Source organism: Coregonus lavaretus (assembly GCF_964263955.1).
Source record: "Coregonus lavaretus genome assembly, chromosome: 5".
Taxonomy (NCBI): Eukaryota; Metazoa; Chordata; class Actinopteri; order Salmoniformes; family Salmonidae; genus Coregonus; species Coregonus lavaretus.
Genome location: NC_139992.1, coordinates 5,232,787 through 5,255,657, shown reverse-complemented (window position 1 = coordinate 5,255,657; position 22,871 = coordinate 5,232,787). Strand labels below are relative to the sequence as shown.

The 22,871-nt window shown below is 41.9% G+C and overlaps 1 protein-coding gene across 1 annotated transcript in view; it reads right to left on the bottom strand.

Moving 5' to 3' along the window:
- Positions 1-14,058, bottom strand: part of LOC311129100 (trace amine-associated receptor 13c-like) — a gene marked incomplete at both ends in the record, with an annotated part of 142,410 nt that extends 128,352 nt beyond the window's left edge. Inside the window, 1 exon segment of the mRNA XM_084161380.1 lies at positions 13,672-14,058. Coding sequence (XP_084017506.1) covers positions 13,672-14,058 — 387 coding nt within the window.
- Positions 14,059-22,871: the final 8,813 nt, after the last annotated feature.

Sequence of the window (22,871 nt, the reverse complement as noted above, 5' to 3'; positions counted from 1 at the left end):
GCTCTATATCCGCGTCCATCGTCCATACTACCGGCGCCACAATGCAGGAGGCCGGGAGTATGGGTGTGTTGTCTCTGGGCATCTCCTCTGTGTCATATATTTGGGACAGTGCGTCTGCCTTCACGTTCTTCGTACCCGGAATGTATGACTGTGTAAAATCAAACCGGGTTAAGAATATGGGCCACCTGGCCTGGCGAAGATTCAGCCTCCTCGCTGCCCAGATGTACTCCAGGTTACGGTGGTCCGTCCAGACGAGGAAAGGGTGTTTCGTCCATTCGAGCCAATGCCTCCACACGGTCAAGCCTCGGACAACAGCCAACAGCTCCCGATCACCAACGTCGTAGTTCTGCTCCTTAGAGAAGAAGGTACAGGGGCGGAGCTTGGGTGGCGTGCCCGAGCGTTGGGACAGGACAACGCCTATCCCTACCTCGGATGCATCCACCTCCACTACGAACGGTAGTGATGGATCGGGGTGGGCCAGTACCGGAGCTGAGGTGAACAGGCCCCGCAGTTTCCTGAAGGCCAGGTTAGCCTCAGCAGACCAGCGGAGCCGTGACGGCCCACCCTTCAACAGGGATGTAATGGGAGCTGCAACCTTGCCAAAGCCCCGGATAAACCTCCGATAGTAGCTGGCAAAGCCAAGGAAACGCTGCACCTCCTTAACCGTGGTTTGAGTCGGCCAATTACGCACAACTGAAATGCAATCTCCCTCCATCTCCACACCTGAGGTGGTAATGCGGTATCCGAGGAAGGAGAAGGACTGCTAGAAAAACATACACTTCTCTGCCTTGGCATAAAGGTAATTTTCCAACAGTCGGGCCAGCACTTTGCGAACTAGGGACACTTGCTCGGCGCGAGTAGCGGAATACACCAAAATGTCTTCGATGTAGACCACCACACCGCGACCAAGCATGTCCCGAAACACCTCGTTCACAAAGGACTGGAAGACGGATGGAGCATTCTTTAAACCATAGGGCATGAGGTATTCATAATGCCCTGTGGTTTTGCTGAATGCTGTCTTCCACTCATCCCCCTCCCGAACACGCACCAGGTTGTATGCACTCCTGAGATCTAGTGTATTGCTAGTAGTATGGGTTGGGATTATTGCCGCATTGAAAACAATTGGGAACTCGGACCTTGGAACTCTGAAATCTCCGACTTCCGATAAAAGTGTCTGCTAAATGGCATATTATTATTATAAGACAACAGTGACCCATCCACTTACCTAGATGTGGCTGGGGGGTGGTTATAGCATTTCTTTCACATGACCCATCAATTTAGACAAGTGTGTCTAGGTAAGAATCATCTAATAATTATATAATATTTATACAATATGGACACTTTTTTTTATATATTTCTACTATGCAAATATGCAAGTAAACATTTCACTGTACCGTTTACACCTTCGGTATCATGTACATTTGAGAGACGGTAATGTGAAGAACAACGTGAGCTACACCAAAGTCAGATTAGGATATAGGCCAAGGACTAGATACAGTGTAGTTTTGCTACTACTTTCACCACTTTTAGTCTTGAAATCTTTGGTTGCTTACTACCCTACCTTACTCTGTTTAGCACATGGTCTCACGTGAACCCTTAAAGATGTCCTCCCGAGTGGCGCAGTGGTCTAAGGCACTGCATCGCAGTGCTAACTGTGCCACTAGAGATCCTGGTTCGAATCCAGGCTCTGTCGTAGCCGGCCGCGACCGGGAGACCCATGGGGCGGCGCACAATTGGCCCAGTGTCGTCCAGGGTAGGGGAGGGAATGGCCGGCAGGGATGTAGCTCAGTTGGTAGAGCATGGCATTTGCAATGCCAGGGTTGTGGGTTCGATTCCAGTATAAAAAAATAAAAATGTATGCACTCACTAACTGTAAGTCGCTCTGGATAAGAGCGTCTGCTAAATGACTAAAATGTAAATGTAAAATGTAAAGAGATGGGTACGGCTTAATTAAGAGGGTGTGGAAGATGCTGGGTGTAGACAAAGAAGAGCTCTCCAGTAGGTGTACCAAAACATTCAAGGGCCATTTTCTCAAAAGTGGGGTTACAAGTTTATCAACCTTCAAAGCAGAATTACTTTCCCATTGTTCCTCAACTGCAGTGCATGACATCCCATTTTTTAACTCTCTACTTTTATCCAATGTAAAAAACACTATTTCAAATTTTACTACATAGGACCGAATCGAGCCGGTCGGTCACATTTGTAAATGTTAGTAAGCTAGCTAGTTATTAAAACATTTATAAACCACTTTTACAGTATGTAATAATTATTCATCTGCATTGCTTATGGTTTGGGGTTTTAGGCTGGGTATCTGTATAGCACTTTGTGACATCTGCTGATGTAAAAAGGGCTTTATAAATACATTTGATTGATTGATTAATTCATAAGATCATAAGATGTTTAATAAATATCCTTATAAACCATTTACTAATCATTTGTAAAGTATTTTTGCAGACCCTAATCTAAAGTGAGGATTATTCATACTTTCTTAATACTTTAGTATAAATGTTTTGAGTGACCAGTGTAATTTCACACAAAAAGATGGACATGCTATTGGTAGACATTCCATTAGTACCTGATGCTCCTTAAGGTCTCAAAATGACCTATATCATATTCATAGTTAAAGAACAAGCACATATACTGAACGTTTTATTCCAAAACAGTCACACTGTTGTAGTTTATTTACATTTACATTTTAGTCATTTAGCAGAGCGACTTAAAGTTAGTGAGTTATTATTATATTATTATATATTATATTATTATATATAACATGATTATTATTATATATATATTTTTTTTTTCATACTGGCCCCCCGTGGGAATCGAACCCACAACCCTGGCGTTGCAAATGCAATGCTCTACATCCCTGATCCCCTAGTGTGATGTGTAACTTCAGACTCTCTATACTGAGTAAAATTATGTTTTTAGTCCGAAAATGCTAATATTAACGTTTCTTGGCAGTACTTTTCTACCAAAACCTAAAGTGTGGATTGCTGTCACTCGTTGGAGCAGTCCATAGACTGCTTACGAAATAAGGAAACAATTAACTGAATAGATCATTTTGCTTTACTATCCCATTACGTTTCAAGAGTTACTACCTTTAAAACCCCCTAGAGTCGAATGACGCACCGGTGCGTCAATTTAAGTTACATAACAAAAAAATCCCCATCAAACCTTCAGTTTAAGCTAGAGATATCTGTTCAATCCACTACTTCCGCCAGTGTCACACTTCCGCATCTACGGTGAAAGGTTGCAGAGCTAAAGCGAGTTTGTCAGACCATGAGACATCCCGAAAACTGGTCTTCTCACGGAAACGTCTGTAGTGTCCGAGCCATTTGGGCTACAAACTAATGTGACCCCACAAGACGGCGGTTCATAAGAACAAGGTCAAGCAGCAGACATTGGGGACAACAAAGCTACAGACCGGCAGAGGGCGAAAACGACACTCTACTGACCGGGATGACCGCCAACTCATTCGAATGTCACTCAACAACTGTAGGATGACATCAAGTGACCTACAAAAAGAATGGCAAATGGCAGCTGGGGTGAGGTGCACAGCGAGGACGGTTCAAAACAGGCTCCTAGGGGCAGGGCTGAAGTCGTGCAAAGCTAGAAAAAAGCCCTTCATCAATGAGAAGCAAAGAAGAGCCAGGCTGAGGTTTGCAAAAGACCATTTGGATTGGACCGTAGAGGACTGGAGTAAGGTCATCTTCTCTGAAATTTGGTGGAGGATCGGTGATGATCTGGGGGTGCTTCAGCAATGCTGGAATCGGGCAGATTTGTCTTTGTGAAGGACGCATGAATCAACATTGACATTTTAGTCATTTAGCAGACGCTCTTATCTAGTGCGACTTACAGTTAGTGAGTGCATACATTATTATTTTAGTTTTTTCATACCCCCTGTGGGAATCGAACCCACAACCCTGGCGTTGCAAACACCATGCTCTACCAACTGAGCTACATCCCTGCCGGCCATTACCTCCCCTACCCTAGACGACGCTGGGCCAATTGTGCGCCGCCCCATGGGTCTCCCGGTCGTGGCCAGTTACGACAGAGCCTGGATTCGAACCAGGATCTCTAGTGGCACAGCTACCACTGCGATGCAGTGCCTTAGACCACTGGGCCACTCGGGAGGCAGCCACGTACAAGGTTGTCCTAGAAGAAAACTTGCTTCCTTTTGCTCTGACATTGTTCCCCAATTCTGAGGATTGGTTTTTCCAGCAGGACAATGCGCCATGCCACACAGCCAGGTCAATCAAGGTGTGGATGGAGGACCACCAGATCAAGACCCTGTCATGGCCAGCACAATCACATTCCAGAACAAACTTCTGGAATGTGATCAAGACGAAGTTGGATGGTCACAAGCCATCAAACAAAGCTGAGCTGCTTGAATTTTTGCACCAGGAGTGGCATTAAGTCACCCAACATCAATGTGAAAGACTGGTGGAGAGCATGCCAAGACGCATTAAAGCTGTGATTGAAAATCAGGGTTATTCCACCAAATATTGATTTCTCAACTCTTCCTTAAAGTTAAAACATTAGTATTGTGTTGTTTAAAAATGAACATTAACTTATTTTCTTTGCATTATTCGAGGTCTGACAAGCCTGCATCTGTTTTGTTATTTTGACCAGTTGTCATTTTCTGCAAATAAATGCTCTAAATGACAATATTTTTATTTGGAATTTGGGAGAAATGTTGTCAGTAGTTTATAGAATAAAACAAAAATGTTAATTTCACCTAAACACATCCCTATAAATAGTCAAACCAGAGAAACGTATATTTTTTCAGTGGTCTCTTCATTTTTTCCAGAGTTGTATATACAGTACCAGTCAACAGATTGGACACACCTACTCATTAATACAGGACACACTTCAAAACCTTGTTTCTTTATCTTTAAAAAATTGTCAGATTATAACCCTCCCTGCCCCTTACCCACTGTCACCCCGAACGTCTTAGACTCCAGAGAATACCTTTTAAGGCAGAGTAAAAAGTGCGGCACAGCGAAGCAAAGTGTGAAAATAGTCCATAGGTTATATATGTCAACCTGAATTTCAGTAGTAATGAAGGAATAGAAATCCACAGGAGAAAAACTGGTCGGTTCATCAGATGGTGTGTAGGCTATATCTCCCTGTTTTATGATTAGTTTGTGTTTGCAAGGTTGACAAAATTAGCAAAACATTTACATTACTGTAAGAAAATCGAATTAGCATAATGTAAAAAATACCCATACAAATATGTCTGTTTAAGAGAGATATCTGTTTTTCTTGCATGGGCTGCATCCCAATCCACCACATCCGCCGATATCGGCATCTGCCAAAAATCGGTCTGTAGCATCCGAACGGTCTCATGAACACAAACATGTCAGTGATTTTGCTCTACGACCCCCACAAGCATCACAGGACTTCTGTCTGTAATGTCCGAACAGTTTGGGCTACACACTAATATGACCCCTCTGTGGAAAGGTGAGTATGTTTTGCTCTAGGACGCCCACAAGCCTCACAAGCCACACCTGAAGGTAGCCTGGTACCAGCTTAAAACATTTATGGAAGTATATATGGAAGTAGTTTAGTGCCCCCCAAAAAAGGGGTGAAATATGTGTAAAAGAAATACAATCGTAATTATATCTCTCAGATATAGGAAAGCCTTCAAAACAAATTTACTTCAGATTAATTTTTTTACTATGTGTTTTACCATGTATTAATCTGTTATTCAATGCGTTTCTATGGGCTAATAGCAGTAAGACCAAATTCAATGTTTTTATAAATGTTTTTGATACCTAAAGGGGTCATAAAATTCTAAATCAAAGATAAATTATCCTTGGTATGACGATCTTAAAACAATTCAATGTGGAGCGGAGAAGTTGAGCCTCATGCTTCAACGCTCTTAGTTGTTGCAGATATTGACCCACTATGCTGTTTACTTTCTGCATCTACGTCAAATTGCTGAGTCTACCTTTAAGGAGCATCAGGTACTGCTGGAATGTCTACCAATGGAATGTCCGTTTTTTTGTGAGAAATTACACTGGTCACTCAAAACATTTATAAAGTAGTAAGAAAGTATGAATAGCCCTCACTTTAGATTTGGGACTGCAAAATTATTTTACTAATGATTTGTAATTGGTTTATAAGTACCTATATTAAATATATACTATTAAAGATGCACTCCGCCATTTCCCGGTTGCAAATATTCTGATAGTTCCCATAATTTCAATTTATGTGACGAAACAAGTAAGTTAAGTGTAGAGAATCATTGTACCATCTAAACCACTGTGAAACACATTTTCCATATCAGAAAATATTGTATTTTCGGCTGTTTGAAGCTGGTTTACCAAACCAAAAGTAAAAGACTCAAAAACTAAACTTAAGAACGGGAAGCATAGAAATATGCACATAGAACAAATCTAATGCTTCTTAGACTTGCTTCCAATGAGAATGACAGAGCTATAACTCACATTTCTATGTGAATTTGGTCGGGTTGCCCAGAAAGTTACATATTGCAGCTTTAAACAACTTATTAATTATCTTAAGGATCATTATTAAATACTTTTCTTACTCAAGAGACCATGTTTGTATGCGGCTTTAATAATGCAAGTTTTTTTTTTACATTGTTTGGAAACTGATATGTAACACAAATTAATGCCAAAATAACATGTAAAACAGGCCAATTATTTAATCTGTAGTTTTTTATTTATTTATTTTTAGCTAAACAGGTAGGGCTCAAAACAGGTGGGGCTCCCCACCTGCCCTGAATGACGGGTCGCCACTGACTGTATGACAGAGTCCATGGACAGCCACATCATATTTAGCTTATGTTGATTGTGTCACGGATCCCCCCTGTACTGCTGCTCATTCCGTTCACCAGCTCCGGAGGTCTACGTCACCGGCCTTCTAGGCGTCACTGACATGGATCATTACCACCAACCCCGGACTGTCTTGTCTCATTACGCACACCTGGTTCCCATTCCCCCTGATTAGTTTGTGTATATATATGTGCCCTCTGTTCCCCATTGTCCTTGACGATTAATGTCCGATGTCCGTTGGTCTCGTGAGTACCATGTATTGTGCTCTGGTTATTATGGGTCTTGTCTCGTTTATTTGTTTGGAGGTTTACACCTAACTCTTTTGTTTGGGTTACATCCCAGTGTTATATATATGTATGTTTTTGGCTTCGTACCCGTTCTTTTTCATGACGTACCTTGTGTTGGGTGGAGTAATTAAAAGCCCTACGTATTCCTGCGCCTGTCTTCAAATCATTATACAACGTGACAGATTGGACTAAATTGTTTTTGGTATATTTCAGTTGTCAATGTATTAGACTAAGCATAGGTGATTTGATGATGTGAAATGTTAAAGTTGAAATGGTGCTGGAATAGTGGAGGCAGCTCCTGTTTTCGTTGAGACTTGCAGTAACTCTCCGTGGTTCTACACTGAACAAAAATATAAACTCAACATGTAAAGTGTTGGTCCCATGTTTCATGAGCTGAAATTAGAAATCCTAGAAATCTTACTACGCACAAAAAGCTTATTTCTCTCAAATTTTGTGCACACATTCCTTTACATCCCTGTTAGTGAGCATTTCTCCTTCGCAAAGATAATCCATCCACCTGACAAGTGTGGCATATCAACAAGCTGATTAAACAGCATGATCATTACACAGGTGCACGTTGTGCTAGGGACAATAAAATACCACTTTAAAATGTGCTGTTTTGTCACACAATGCCACACAGATGTCTGATATTTTGAGGGAGCGTGGAATTGGCATGCTGACTGCAGAAATGTCCACTAGAGCTGTTGCCAGAGAATTTCATGTTAATTTTTCTACCATAAACTGCCTACATCGTTGTTTTAGAGAATTTGGCAGTACGTCCAACCGGCCTCACAACTGCAGACCACATTTATCCATGTCAGCCCAGGACCTCCACATCTGGCTTCTTCACCTGCGGGATCGTCTAAGGGGGGATGGGGGGTGGGGGGGTGCTGATGAGTATTTCTGTCTGTAATATACCGCTTTTGTGGAGAAAAACTCATTCTGATTGGCTGTGCCTGGCTCCCCAGTGGGTGGGCCTATGCCCTCCCAGGCCCACCCATGGCTGCACCACTGCCCATTCATGTAAAATCCATAGACTAGGGCCTAATGAATTTATTTAAATTGACTTATTTCCTTATATGAACTGTAACTCAGTAAAACCTTTGAAATTGTTGCATGTTGCGTTTATATTTCTGTTCAGTATGAATCAATAGTTGTTTAGTAGTCCGAAAATGTCGGAAACATTAACTTGCTTGACAATACTGTAGGTCATAACTCCGGAGCCAGAGCAGTCCGCTCCACCGGGGTCTAGTCCAGATCCGGTCAGCGGCTCTAGTCCGGAGCCTGTGCAGTCCGCTCCACCGGTGCCCGGTCCAGCTCCGGTCAGCGGCTCCACTCCGGAGCCAGAGCAGTCCGCTCCACCGGTGCCTAGTCCAGCTCCGGTCAGCGGCTCCACTCCGGAGCCAGAGCAGTCCGCTCCACCGGTGCCTAGTCCAGCTCCGGTCAGCGGCTCCACTCCGGAGCCAGAGCAGTCCGCTCCACCGGTGCCTAGTCCAGCTCCGGTCAGCGGCTCCAGTCCGTAGCCTGTGCAGTCCGCTCCAGCGGTGCCCGGTCCAGCTCCGGTCAGCGGCTCCAGTCCAGACCCAGACATCAGCCCCTCTCCAGGTTCGTTGTCTCCCACACCAGGGTCCAGACAGGGCTTGGTACTTCGTGGGAGGAAGGAGAGGGGAAGCAGCGCACCGAGGTCCAGACCAGACCAGGGGTGCAACAGGGAGGTGGAGAGTAAGTGGTCGTCACGCCCTGAGCTGGATCCGCCTCCGAGGCGGAATGCCCACCCGGCCCCTACCCTGTTATGTTTATATTGTGCGGTCGGAGTCTGCACCTTTGGGGGGGGTACTGTCACGCCCTGACTCAGAGGACGCTTGTATGTTGAGTCAGGGTGTGTATTTTCCATGTTGTACAGTCTAGTGTGTATATTCTATGTTGTGTAGTTCTATGTTTTATATCTAGTATGGGTATTTCTATGTTGGCCGGTGTGGTTCCCAATCAGAGGCAGCTGTCGCTCGTTGTCTCTGATTGGGGACCATACTTAGGCAGCCTATTGGCACGATTGAGTTGTGGGATCTTGTTCCATGTAAGATATGTTGTTTGTGTCTACCTTGGACTTCACGTTTCGTTTAATGTTTTGTCAAGTGTCTATTAAGTTTAAATAAACATGTATGCATATCACTCTGCGCCTTGGTCTGACCCGTCTATGAACGAACGTGACACAGGCAGAAATCTGTCCGGTATGACCTAGCACTGTGATAAAGTCGCTCTCACTACACTGGAAGTTAATAGGAATACTACTTTAAGATCGCGACAATGTCTCATACATATCAGATTTCAATATTGGCCGATGTCATAACTCGGGAGGATGTCTTCTCTCGAATGAGCCATTGATCATATTTTAGTGATATTCCTACCTCGAGAAATGTGTAATTTAACGGAGGGTCTAGCACATTTTTCCTATCAGTCTGCCTCTTTAGTCCAGGGTGCATTGCATGGTGCTGTTGCCAGAGATATTATAGAAAGGAGATAGGAATCCAATGAATGAAGGAACGTATACCGCCCCACCCAGCCGACTGTCAACCAATCGCGTTCACATTGTCTTGCTGCGTCATGCGGTTGCTGAGCTAATCGTCACTTAACCCCTTCTCTGTATGTCGAGAAATGTGCCTATTCTCCTCAAAAGTACGTAATGTCACGATTCCAAAGCTACACGATATTACAGATAGCGAGGTCATTAAAGATTTGTAATGTTGTACTTCCTGTTGACGAAATACTTGCTAATGTTGGGTTTTTAAGATAGCGCCCAATAGACTCCCATTCACTCTATGAAGGAGGGCGCTCCTTGTCCCAGAATCACCCAGAATGCACCGCGCAGCCCATTGACAATATATGGACAACGTTTCCCATCTCCTCACAAGTATATCTGCGTTGTGAATGTTAGACTCCAGTCTCTGAGGCACATCGATCTGCAGGTTGAACATGGTGAAATTGTAGACTCCTAAATTGATAGTGCAGTTTGCTTAGGCGATTTTAAAGCGAACTAGCTACTTTACATGCTATTGATATGTTTGTACAGGCAAATAAATCTGTACAGGCAAATACGTCTGAGAGAAAAGCAGCAAAAACTCTAGCTATTGTTGTTTTCACCTATCTAAGTTGTTGGATTTCTGTTTTCTTTTTTTCTTTATCAAATTTAGATTCATCATCACTTTTCATCAGCTTTCTGCCACTTGTTAATTCTTTTATCAATCCAATAATTTATGCTTTCTTTTATCCATGGTTCAAAGTAACAGCTAAACATATTTTAACTCTGAAGTTAAGGTTGTATAGTTCCTATGTTTTTATTCCCTAGTTTGACATAGTTATGTTGTACTGTTTTGTTGTAATTGCTTCTTTCATGTAACAATACACTGACATTACTCATCTCAGTGTTGTCATCATAGATACATGTGGTGTTGATACAGAATGATTTGGATGGATCGGAATGGAATGACTTGGAGAAGGCATAAGAAGGCATAAGCTTGTTTTATAAAAGACATTGTAGTCATTTAGGGTTGTATATTCCAAATACTAAAGTCTGTGGTTGTTCCATGTTATTTAATGATAAAAAATAAGTATTTTAAATTGTACATTTTGAGTACGTCATGGATCATTCTGTATGTTGTTTAACATTTCCCTCTAGTGACTCAATTGGGACACAACGTCTTCAACAAGTGAAGTGAAGTTGAAATGTACAATAATGCATGATATCAGATAACTTCCAGGTCTAACTCAATGGTGTATTGTAGTAGTTCATGGTAAAATGTAAGAATATGTAATTATGGATAAAACTTTAACATTCAGTAATAAACTATTTGTAAGGCATTTACAGTTTGCTCACCATTTATTAAATCATAACTGACAGATTTGTTAAATGTTAGTCAGCTAGGTAATTTCACATTCATAAATAACTACTATATGCATTAATGATTCATAGTGTCAGATTGCTGCCAGGTCAGGGGTCATGCCAGAGCAGCTCTCAGATGCTGTTGAGTCAGAATGAATATAGAAATATGGTACCACTTTATAATAACACCTTGTAATAAAGAATATTTAATAGATTAAGAAATAGTTTATTTATTCATTTATAATTACTCCCACATTTGTGTTACTAAGCTAGTTGTTCACACATTTATAATAACTTTTATAGTATGTAATACTAAGATGTTTAATAAATGTCCTTGTAAACCATTTACAAATCATTGGTAAAGTTGTGTTGCAGTCCCTAAAGCGAGGACTATTCATCCTTAATAAACGTTGAGTGACCAGTGTAATTTTCTCACAAAAAGATGGACATGCCATTGGTAGACATTCCAGCAGTACCTGATGCTCCTTAACCCTCCCGTTGTCCTAGGGTCAAAATGACCCGCCACTGTGTTGAACCAACTTTATTTAATTTTTATATTTTTTGGATAATTTGTGAGGAGGAGGCAGTGATACTTTCTTTAAAGTCTCACTGCCTCCTTCTCACAAAAGATCCCAAAAATATCAAAATTAAATAAAGTTGGTTCAACACAGTGGCGGGTCATTTTGACCCTAGGACAACGGGAGGGTTAAGGTCTCAAAATGACCTAGAACATATCAATGGTTAAACAATAAGCACACAACACAGAGGATGTTAAAGGAAATATATGAACATTTTATTCCAAAACAGTCACACTGTTGTAGTAGTATGCTGAAAGTAGTAGAAGTAACATGTTTTGTCTGAAAATGCTAACATTCGTGTTTGTTGGCAGTGAGTGTGGATTGTAGTCACTCATTAGAGCAGTTCATTAAATACATTATGTTTAAAGGGTTACTCCCTTCAATACACCACAAGTGAAGTTGTCCAAATACTTATGACTTCTTCAAATGGGGGGACTAGATACATAAGGTGTTCTAATTTATGTATGAATATAACCTCAAATAAAAGGTGGCATTCTATAATGTCGCCTCATATTAAACATTTGATGTCAAATCCAAAAATGATTTGTACATGGTACAGGCTCTAAAGAAGTTAACTCAGCCATCTACACAGCCGTCGGCAACACAGCCAAGGAGTACAAAACTAAACTTAATAATTGGAAACATGGTAATAGCTTACATAGAACAGATCTACCGCTTCTTAGACCTGCTTTCAATGAGAATGACAGCTCTATAACTCATATTTCTATGTGAATTTGGACGGGTCACCCAAAAAGTTACATATTGAAGCTTTAAATATTTTCTTCATCATTTATCATTACACACACATTTGTTTTAGTTAGTTATTCACACATTTATAAACAACTTTTGTAGTGTTCATACCCAGAATGTTGAGGTTGAAGTGTCAGCTGCGGTCTCCTGCGCTGTTGTGTTTTATCATTAATGCATATGGTAGTTATATATCAATGTGAAAATACCTAGCTTACTAACATTTAACAAATGTGGGAGTAATGATTAATAAATGGTGAGCAAACTGTAAATGCCTTACAAATGGTTTATTACTGAACACTATAAAGTGTTACCCATGATTGCATATTCTTGCATTTTACTTACACAATAGACCATTGAGATAGACTTGGACGTTATCTGATATCATGCATTATTGTACATTTCAACTTTACCACACTTGATGAAGGCATTGTGTCCCAATTGAGCCACTAGAGGGAGATGTTAAACAACATATAGAATGAATCTTGACGTCCTCGGAATGTACTATTAGAATACTTACTTTTTATCATTAAATAACATGGAACAACCACAGACTTTGGTATTTGGAATTTACAACCCTAAATGACTACAATGTATTTTATAAAACAAGCTTATGCCCTCTTATGCCTTCTCCAAGTCATTCCATTCCAATCCATCCAAATCATTCTGCATCAACACCACATGTATCTATGATGACAACACTGAGATGAATAATGTCAGTGTATTGTTACATGAAAGAAGCAATTACAACAAATGTATTACAAAACATATCAAACCTATGTGTGTCATATTTAGGAATAAAAGCATAGGAACTATGAACGTCTTAACTTCTGAGTTAAAATAAGTTTAGCTGTTACTTTGAACCATGGATAAAAGAAAGCATAAATTATTGGATTAATTAAGGAATTAGCAAGTGGCAGACAGCTGATGATAAATGATACAAATTGGTCAATTAAAAATAAAAGTGCATAAAAATAAAATGGAATCCAACAACTTAAATAGGTGAAAACAACAATAGCTAGAGTTTTTGCTGCTTTTCTCTCTGACTTATTTGCCTGTACAGTTTTAACACCAGACACACTGGCAGCCTCTTTTGAAAATACCTTTCTGGCCTGTGATCTGGCCACCACAAATATTTTCAAATAAAGTGTTATAATAATAGAGCACGGGAAAAACATTGTAATTACAAAGTCAATTCTATTACCCCAGACTGACCCTTCTACAGTAAAACATTCTTTCAAACACCTGCTGGGTACCTGTACATTTATAAAGATTTTTGCAATAGCAGCATTGTATATGATATAAAAACACCAGGTAATGGATATACAACACATCATTCTTGTTATTGTTATTTTAGAGTGGTACAATAAGGGATCACACACAGCAACATAACGGTCAATAGATATCAAGACCAAACTGCCCACAGATAAAGAAGAACACAAAAAACTGATATAGAAATAAAACCCACAGAAATATTCCCCAAAATCCCAGCATGGTTCCATTAATGCTACAGTCGTTACTGGTATCACAATCAGTCCCACCAGGAGATCTGCCACAGCCAGAGAGAGGATGAGCAGGTTGGTTGGAGTGTGGAGCTGCTTGAAGTGAGAGATGGAGATGATCACCAGTATGTTCAAAAATACTGTGACTACTGAAATCAATGAGAAGAAGATGTACAGTGTTATGTAGATATATGTCGATAGCGAAGACTTTCTGCAAGAAGAGTTTCTGTCTTGAAAACAGTATTGAACATCTTCCTGTGTCTCCATTTGTAATAAAGGGTCCAAATGCTGAGGTCCTGCTCCTGCTTGGTCCTGTGTGTGACCCTGTCAGGTCAGCCTTCTGACAAACTCTGAGCTCTGCCTCTCTATTTATCCCTGAATGACTGACACACACTCCCCTCCCCAGCGTCTCTCTGCACACACACACACACACACACACACACACACACACACACACACACACACACACACACACACACACACACACACACACACACAACACACACACGTGAGCACAGAAATGAACAAATAATTTGTGAAAGCATGATGTAATGTAAAACAAGATTGTATGTTGCTATGGCCACCTAGCCTGTCATTCATTCTTACTGATACAGTGGGGAAAAAAAGTATTTAGTCAGCCAACAATTGTGCAAGTTCTCCCACTTAAAAAGATGAGAGAGGCCTGTAATTTTGATTTGTATAACAGTTTTCTGGTTACTACATGATTCCAAATGTTTTCTTCCATAGTTTAGATGTCTTCACTATTATACTACAATGTAGAAATTAGTAAAAATAAAGAAAACCCTTGAATGAGTAGGTGTTCTAAAACATTTAACTGGTAGTATTTATGGGGCGGCAGGTAGCTTAGTGGTTAAGAGCATTGTGCCAGTAACCGAAAGGTCACTGGTTCTAATCCCCAAGCCGACCAGGTGAAAAATCTGTCGATGTGCCCTTGCACTTAACCCTAATTGCTCCTTTAAGTCGCTCTGGATAAGAGTGTCTACTAAGTGACTAAAATGTCAACAACAAAAAAAATCTATATATACAGTGGGGAAAAAAAGTATTTAGTCAGCTGCCAATTGTGCAAGTTCTCCCACTTGAAAAGATGAGAGAGGCCTGTAAGTTCCATCATAGGTACACGTCAACTATGACAGACAAAATGAGAAGAAAAAAATCCAGAAATTCACATTGTATGATTTTATTTGCAAATTATGGTGGAAAATAAGTATTTGGTCAATAACAAAAGTTTCTCAATACTTTGTTATATACCCTTTGTTGGCAATGACACAGGTCAAACGTTTTCTGTAAGTCTTCACAAGGTTTTCACACACTGTTGCTGGTATTTTGGCCCATTCCTCCATGCAGATCTCCTCTAAAGCAGTGATGTTTTGGGGCTGTCGCTGGGCAACACGGACTTTCAACTCCCTCCAAAGATTGTCTATGGGGTTGAGATCTGGAGACTGGCTAGGCCACTCCAGGACCTTGAAATGCTTCTTACGAAGCCACTCCTTTGTTGCCCGGGCGGTGTGTTTGGGATCATTGTCATGCTGAAAGACCCAGCCACATTTCATCTTCAATGCCCTTGCTGATGGAAGGAGGTTTTCACTCAAAATCTCACGATACATGGCCCCATTCATTCTTTCCTTTACACGGATCAGTCGTCCTGGTCCCTTTGCAGAAAAACAGCCCCAAAGCATGATGTTTCCACCCCCATGTTTCACAGTAGGTATGGGGTTATTTGGATGCAACTCAGCATTCTTTGTCCTCCAAACACGACGAGTTGAGTTTTTACCAAAAAGTTCTATTTTGGTTTCATCTGTCCATATGACATTCTCCCAATCCTCTTCTGGATCATCCAAATGCACTCTAGCAAACTTCAGACGGGCCTGGACATGTACTGGCTTAAGCAGGGGGACACGTCTGGCACTGCAGGATTTGAGTCCCTGGCGGCGTAGTGTGTTACTGATGGTAGGCTTTGTTACTTTGGTCCCAGCTCTCTGCAGGTCATTCACTAGGTCCCCCCGTGTGGTTCTGGGATTTTTGCTCACCGTTCTTGTGATCATTTTGACCCCACGGGGTGAGATCTTGCGTGGAGCCCCAGATCGAGGGAGATTATCAGTGGTCTTGTATGTCTTCCATTTCCTAATAATTGCTCCCACAGTTGATTTCTTCAAACCAAGCTGCTTACCTATTGCAGATTCAGTCTTCCCAGCCTGGTGCAGGTCTACACTTTTGTTTCTGGTGTCCTTTGACAGCTCTTTGGTCTTGGCCATAGTGGAGTTTGACTGTTTGAGGTTGTGGACAGGTGTCTTTTATACTGATAACAAGTTCAAACAGGTCCATTAATACAGGTAACGAGTGGAGGACAGAGGAGCCTCTTAAAGAAGAAGTTACAGGTCTGTGAGAGCCAGAAATCTTGCTTGTTTGTAGGTGACCAAATACTTATTTTCCACCATAATTTGCAAATAAATTCATAAAAAATCCTACAATGTGATTTTCTGGATTTTTTTTCCCTCAATTTGTCTGTCATAGTTGACGTGTACCTAGGATGAAAATTACAGGCCTCTCTCATCTTTTTAAGTGGGAGAACTTGCACAATTGGTGGCTGACTAAATACTTTTTTCCCCCACTGTAGTTAGACATCAGAGAAAAGGTACATTTTCTCAACTGACCATTTAAATGGAGAAAATATAGTATGGTTTATGTTTTGGTCACTCAAAGGCTATTTTACATGGGAAACAGGATAACTGTTCAAGACTAACTGTTTTGGGTGATGTCAGTGCTCAGATTGGACCATAATCCACAACCTCAGGAGACATAGCCTCGGAAGCCGAGACTCCAAACAGAGGTTGTGTTTCTGATAAATGTTCTGACTTGCAACAAGCTAGTTATCATAAGACACAAAACTAACGGTGAGTGTAAGCAGCCAGCCAGCACCTCCCCTTCAAACCCCATCCTTAAACTCCTCCATCCTTCCAGTCGAGAGAACGAAACAAGATTTGGAAGGAAGGCCTTGAGAAACTACAGGACAGATCACAGCATATGTCATTTGGACAGTGCATAAGAAAATTGAAAGTCAGGCAGTTGATGAGATAAGTATTTAGGGACAATTCAAAAATATTCTGGGAATATTTTCACATGACCCTCCCCTTGTACTGTAAAAAAGAAAGTACACACCCTTCCCCCTCATAGAATTAACTCTAAATAATGCTTATGACTATAAATAATAACTGTGTTTAAAAACGTGGGTATCGACTTTGCCACTTCGGCATGCTTTTGTGGCACAGTCGATGCCACGCAGGGCTACGGGCCAGAAGGTTGAGGGCTCGCCGACCACCACAGTCGATGCCACGCAGGGCTACGGGCCAGAAGGTTGAGGGCTCGCCGACCACCACGGATGAGCTCAATCTCCCTGCATGTTTCATTAGACCTACAATACGATCAGAGCCGGCTGCAGACAATGATCAGCTAGGGGGATATCAGATTTCCAACATTTACATTTACATTTACATCATTTAGCAGATGCTCTTATCCAGAGCGACTTACAAATTAGTGCATTCAACTTATGATAGCCAGTGGGACGATGACCTTATTTTCTTTTTTTTTTTTTTTTTTTTTATGGGGGGTGGGGGAAGAAGGATTACTAAGAGCCTTCTAATGCTTCGAAGTCTTGAGTTTTGAAAGGATCATACAGCACTAATCATTTTGTGTTTTCTTACGGATTGTTCCACTGCTTGGCATAAGTCTTGTTTCTCCAAAACAACGGATATACAAAGGGTGGATTCAAGTGTAAGTTTCCATCTAGAAATGTTGGGCCACTTGTAAAATACCAACTAATGCAACATTGTGGCTATACAATTCCATTGGTTCTATGTTTCTGCTAATATATGGCTTCAATTGTCTTGCCACTAATACCAGGAATCCAGTGGAGAAGAAACCTGTACATCTGATGAGGAGTACGTGCTAGACTACACTAATGATATTGAAGACTCAGAAAATGTGATTTTTTAAAGATCTGAATTTTGAATTTCTGATGAAGTTCAGGAATCAGATGAAGGTCAAGAAGACACAATACAAACAAAATAGTCTACAATTCAAGTAGACTGTGAACCGTCGCAATCCCAGGCCTACCTAAATACAGAATCTTCACTGTCGAAAGAAAACAAGCACAACTTCTGTTTTGTTTGCGACAAGCCACAGCAAAAAATCACAAGGCATTTCAAAAAGCATGAAAAAGACAACTCAGAAATAGAAATAGACCCCTCCAGGTTCGAAGACAGCTTGAACAACTTCGGAATAAAGGAAAGTTTCTTCACAACAATAAAGTTCTCAACGGTGGAACATGGGCCCTAAAGGTGAAAAGACTATTAAAGAAAGGGGAAACAGGAAAATATTAATATTTCCCTCATTGCAAAAGCATGGTTGTCTGCTTGGAGCTATGGAGGCATATGAAAAGATGTATCACCAAATCAGATGGTCCATTAGGTGAGGAGCCATTTTGGAGGCAAAGAGCTTTGTCCATGGCTGATTTGGCTCATCTCCCAAAAGAGACACCTGAAGGACTTGTCAAGATGTTCATCACAATGAGACCTTGGAGTATGCAAAGTTCTCATTCAAGAGGCTTGGATACGATAAGACACAGCACCAATATATTTCACAAAAAATCTGGGAACTTGGGGTGGTTGTTGGTCACCTTGAGAAAGTCAATGTCACTCATCACTGTATTAGAATCCATCAAGCCAGACAATTTTTATGAAGTTATTGAAGCTGTCAAAGAAACTGGTAAGTTCAACGAAAGTGAAAATACCTATGGATTTCCTACACTTGTTGTGAAGTTAGGCAGTTCCCTAAAAGACGAGGCAGAAATGTTGGAATGTCTGGCAATAATGGCTGATGATAATGAGTTGATAAAGAATGCCAAGGGCTTTGTGAAGCTCTATACTAAGGCATGGTCTGGAAGTGTCTCACATGCTGCACGTTGCACAATCAGTGATGCCAAGCACAATAAACCAACAGCATTAGCCAAAAGAGAAGATGTGAACCTCCATGGGATCGGTATCCCGTCTACAGGACGGTTGAGCTAACGTGCGCTAATGTGATTATTATGACTGTTGTAAGTAACAGCAAACTTTCCAGGACATAGACATGTTTTATATGTGCAGAAAGCTTAAAGTCTTGTTAATCTAACAAAACTCTCCAATTTACAGTAGCTATTACAGTGAAAGAGTACCATGCTATTGTTTGAGGAGAGTGCACAACAACAACAAAAACTTATCATGGCAAATGCTTTGATACATTCACCTCTGAAGGTAAATATTGTACATACATTCAGTAATCTTGCTCTGATTTGTAATCCTAAGGGTCCCAGAGATAAAATGTAGTATATTTTTGTTTGATAAAATCAGTTTGAACCCCTGCTGTCTCTGGCTCCACACCCACCCCACCCGGCCATCTAGATGTGTGAAAGTTAGTGTATAAGCTAATGATCCATCATGTATGACATTCTTGGGAGTGTGTAAACTTACATTTTGAATTACCATATCATTTTTGTATGTTCTCTATAGTTATGTACTTGAAAATGTAAAGTGCCTTGCAAAAGTATTCATCCCCCTTCGTGTTTTTCCAATTTTGTTGAATTACAATCTGTAATTTAAATTGATTTTTTATTTGGATTTCATGTAATGGACATACACAAAACAGTTCAAATTGGTGAAGTCAAATGAAAAAAAACAATAAAGAAAAAGTGGTGTGTATTCACCCCCTTTTCTCTGAAGCCCCTAAATAAGTTCTGGTGCAACCAATTACCTTCAGAAGTCAAATAATTAGTTAAATAAAGTCCACCTGTGTGCAATCTAAGTGTCACATGATCTGTCACATGATCTCAGTATATATACACCTGTTCTGAATGGCCCCAGAGTCTGCAACACCACTAAGCAAGGGGCACCACCAAGCAAGCGGCACCATGAAGACCAAGGAGCTCTCCAAACAGGTCAGGGACAAGTTGTTGAGAAGTACAGATCAGGGTTGGGTTATAAAAAAATATCCGAAACTTTGAACATCCCACGGAGCATTATTTAAAAATTGAAAGAATATGGCAGCACAACAAACCTGCCAAGAGAGGGCCGCCCACCAAAACTCACGGACCAGGCAAGGAGGGCATTAATCAGAGAGGCAACAAAGGGACCAAAGATAACCCTGAAGGAGCTGCAAAGCTCCACAGCGGAGATGGGAGTATCTGTCCATAAGACCACTTTAAGCTGTACACTCCACAGAGCTGGGCTTTACGGAAGAATGGCCATAAAAAAAGCCATTGCTTTAATAAAAAAAAAGCTAACACGTTTGGTGTTTGCCAAAGGGCATGTGGGAGACTCCCCAAACATATGGAAGATGGTACTCTGGTCAGATGGGACTAAAATTGGGCTTTTTGGCCATCAAGGAAAACGCTATGTCTGGCGCAAACCCAACAACTCTCATCACCCTGAGAACACCATCCCCACAGTGAAGCATGGTGGTGGCCGCATCATGCTGTGGGGATGTTTCTCATCGGCAGGGACGGGGAAACTGGTCAGAATTGAAGGAATGATGGATGGTGCTAAATACATGGAAATTCTTGAAGGAAACCTATTTCAGCCTTCCAGAGATTTGAGACTGGGACAAAGGTTCACCTTCGAGCAGGATTGTTTTGATCACGCGGACTGGGATATGTTCCGGGTAGCTTCTGAAAATAATTGAGACGAATACACTGAAACAGTGACTGAGTTTATCAGGAAGTGAATAGGTGATGTTGTGCCCACTGTGACTATTAAAACCTACCGTAACCAGAAACCGTGGATAGACGGCAGCATTCGCGCAAATCTAAAAGCGCGAACCACCGCATTCAACCATGGCAAGATGACTGGGAATATGGCAGAATACAAAACAGTGTAGCTACTCACTCCGCAAGGCAATTAAACTGGCAAAACATCAGTATAGAGACAAAGTGGAGTCGCAATTCAACGGCTCAGACACGAGACATATGTGGCAGGGTCTACAGACAATCACGGACTACAAAAGGAAAACCAGCCGACACCGACGTCTCGCTTCCAGACAAGCGAAACACCTTCTTCGCCGCTTTGAGGATAACACAGTGCCACTGACGAGGCCCACTACCAAGGACTGTGGCCTCTCCTTCTCCATGACCGACGTGATTAAGACATTTAAGCATGTTAACCCCCGCAAGGCTGCCGGCCCAGACGGCATCCCTAGCCGCGTCCTCAGAGCATGCATATTAATTATAATCTCTCCCTTTCCCAGTGTGCTGTTCCCACATTCTTCAAGATGGCCACCATTGTTCCTGTACCCAAGAAAGCAAAGGTAACTGAACTAAATGACTCGCCCTGTAGCACTCACCTCTGTCATCATGAAGTGCTTTGAGAGACTAGTCAAGTATCATATCACCTCTACCTTACCTGTCACCCTAGACCCACTTCAATTTGCTTACCGCCCAAATAGATCCACAGACGATGCAATCGCCATCACACTGCACACTGCCCTATCCCATCTGGACAAGAGGAATACCTATGTAAGAATGCTGTTCATTGATTATAGCTCAGCATGCAACAACATAGTACCCTCCAAGCTCATCATTAAGCTCGAGGCCCTGGGTCTGAACCCCGCCCTGTGCAACTGATTCCTGGACTTCCTGACGGGCCGCCCCCAGGTGGTGAAGGTAGGAAACAACATCTCCACTTCGCTGATCCTCAACACTGTGGCCCCACAAGGGTGCGTGCTCAGCCCCCTCCTGTACTCCCTGTTCACCCATGACTGCGTGGCCAAGCACGCCTCCAACTCAATCATCAAGTTTGCTGACGACACAACAGTAGTAGGCTTGATTACCAACAATGATGAGACCGCCTACAGGGAGGAGGTGAGGGCTCTGGGAGTGTAGTTCCAGGAAAATAACCTCTCACTCAACGTCAACAAAACAAAGGAGATGATCGTGGACTTCAGGAAACAGCAGAGGGTGCACCCACCCTATCCACATTAAAGGGACTGCAGGGGAGAAGTTGGAAAGCTTCAAGTTCCTTGGCGTACACATCACAGACAAACTGAAATGGTGCACCCACGCAGACAGTGTGGTGAAGAAGGCGCAACAGAGCCTCTTCAACCTCAGGAGGCTGAAGAAATTCGGCTTAACACCTAAAACCCTCACAAACTTTTACAGATGCACAATTGAGAGCATCCTGTTGGGCTGTATCACCGCCTGGTACGGCAACTGCACCGCCCACAACCGCAGGGCTCTCCAGAGGGTGGTGCGGTCTGCCGAACGCATTAGCTGGGGTAAACTACCCGCCCTCCAAGACACATACAACACCCGATGTCACAGGAAGGCCAAAAAGATCATCAAGGACCTCAACCACCCTAGCCACTGCCTGTTCACCCCGCTATCATCCAGAAGGCGAGGTCAGTACAGGTGCATCAAAGCTGGGACCGAGAGAATGAAAAACAGCTTCTATCTCAAGGCCATCAGACTCTCATAGCCATCACTAGCACATTAGAGGCGGCTGCTGCCTATTGAAATCACTGGCCACTTTAAGAAATGGAACACTAGTCACTTTAATAATGTTTACATATCTTGCACTACTCATCTCATATGTATATACTGTATCTTAGTCCATGCCGCTCTGTCATTGGTTGTCCATATATGTATATATTCTTAAATTCCATTCCTTACTAGTTTTGTGTGTATTGGGTATATGTTGTGAAATTGTTAGATATTAATGCACTGTCGGAGCTAGAAGCACAAGCATTTCGCTACACCCGCTATAACATCTGCTAAACACATGTATGTGACAGATAACATTTGATTTGATTTGACAATGACCCTAAGCATACTGCTAAAGCAACACTTGAGTGGTTTAAGGGGAAACATTTAAATGTCTTGGAATGGCCTAGTCAAAGCCCAGACCTCAATCCAATTGAGAATGTGTGGTATGACTTTAAGATTGCTGTGCACCAGCGGAACCCAACCAACTTGAAGGAGCTGGAGCAGTTTTGCCTTGAAGAATGGGCAAAAATCCCAGTGGCTAGACGTGCCAATC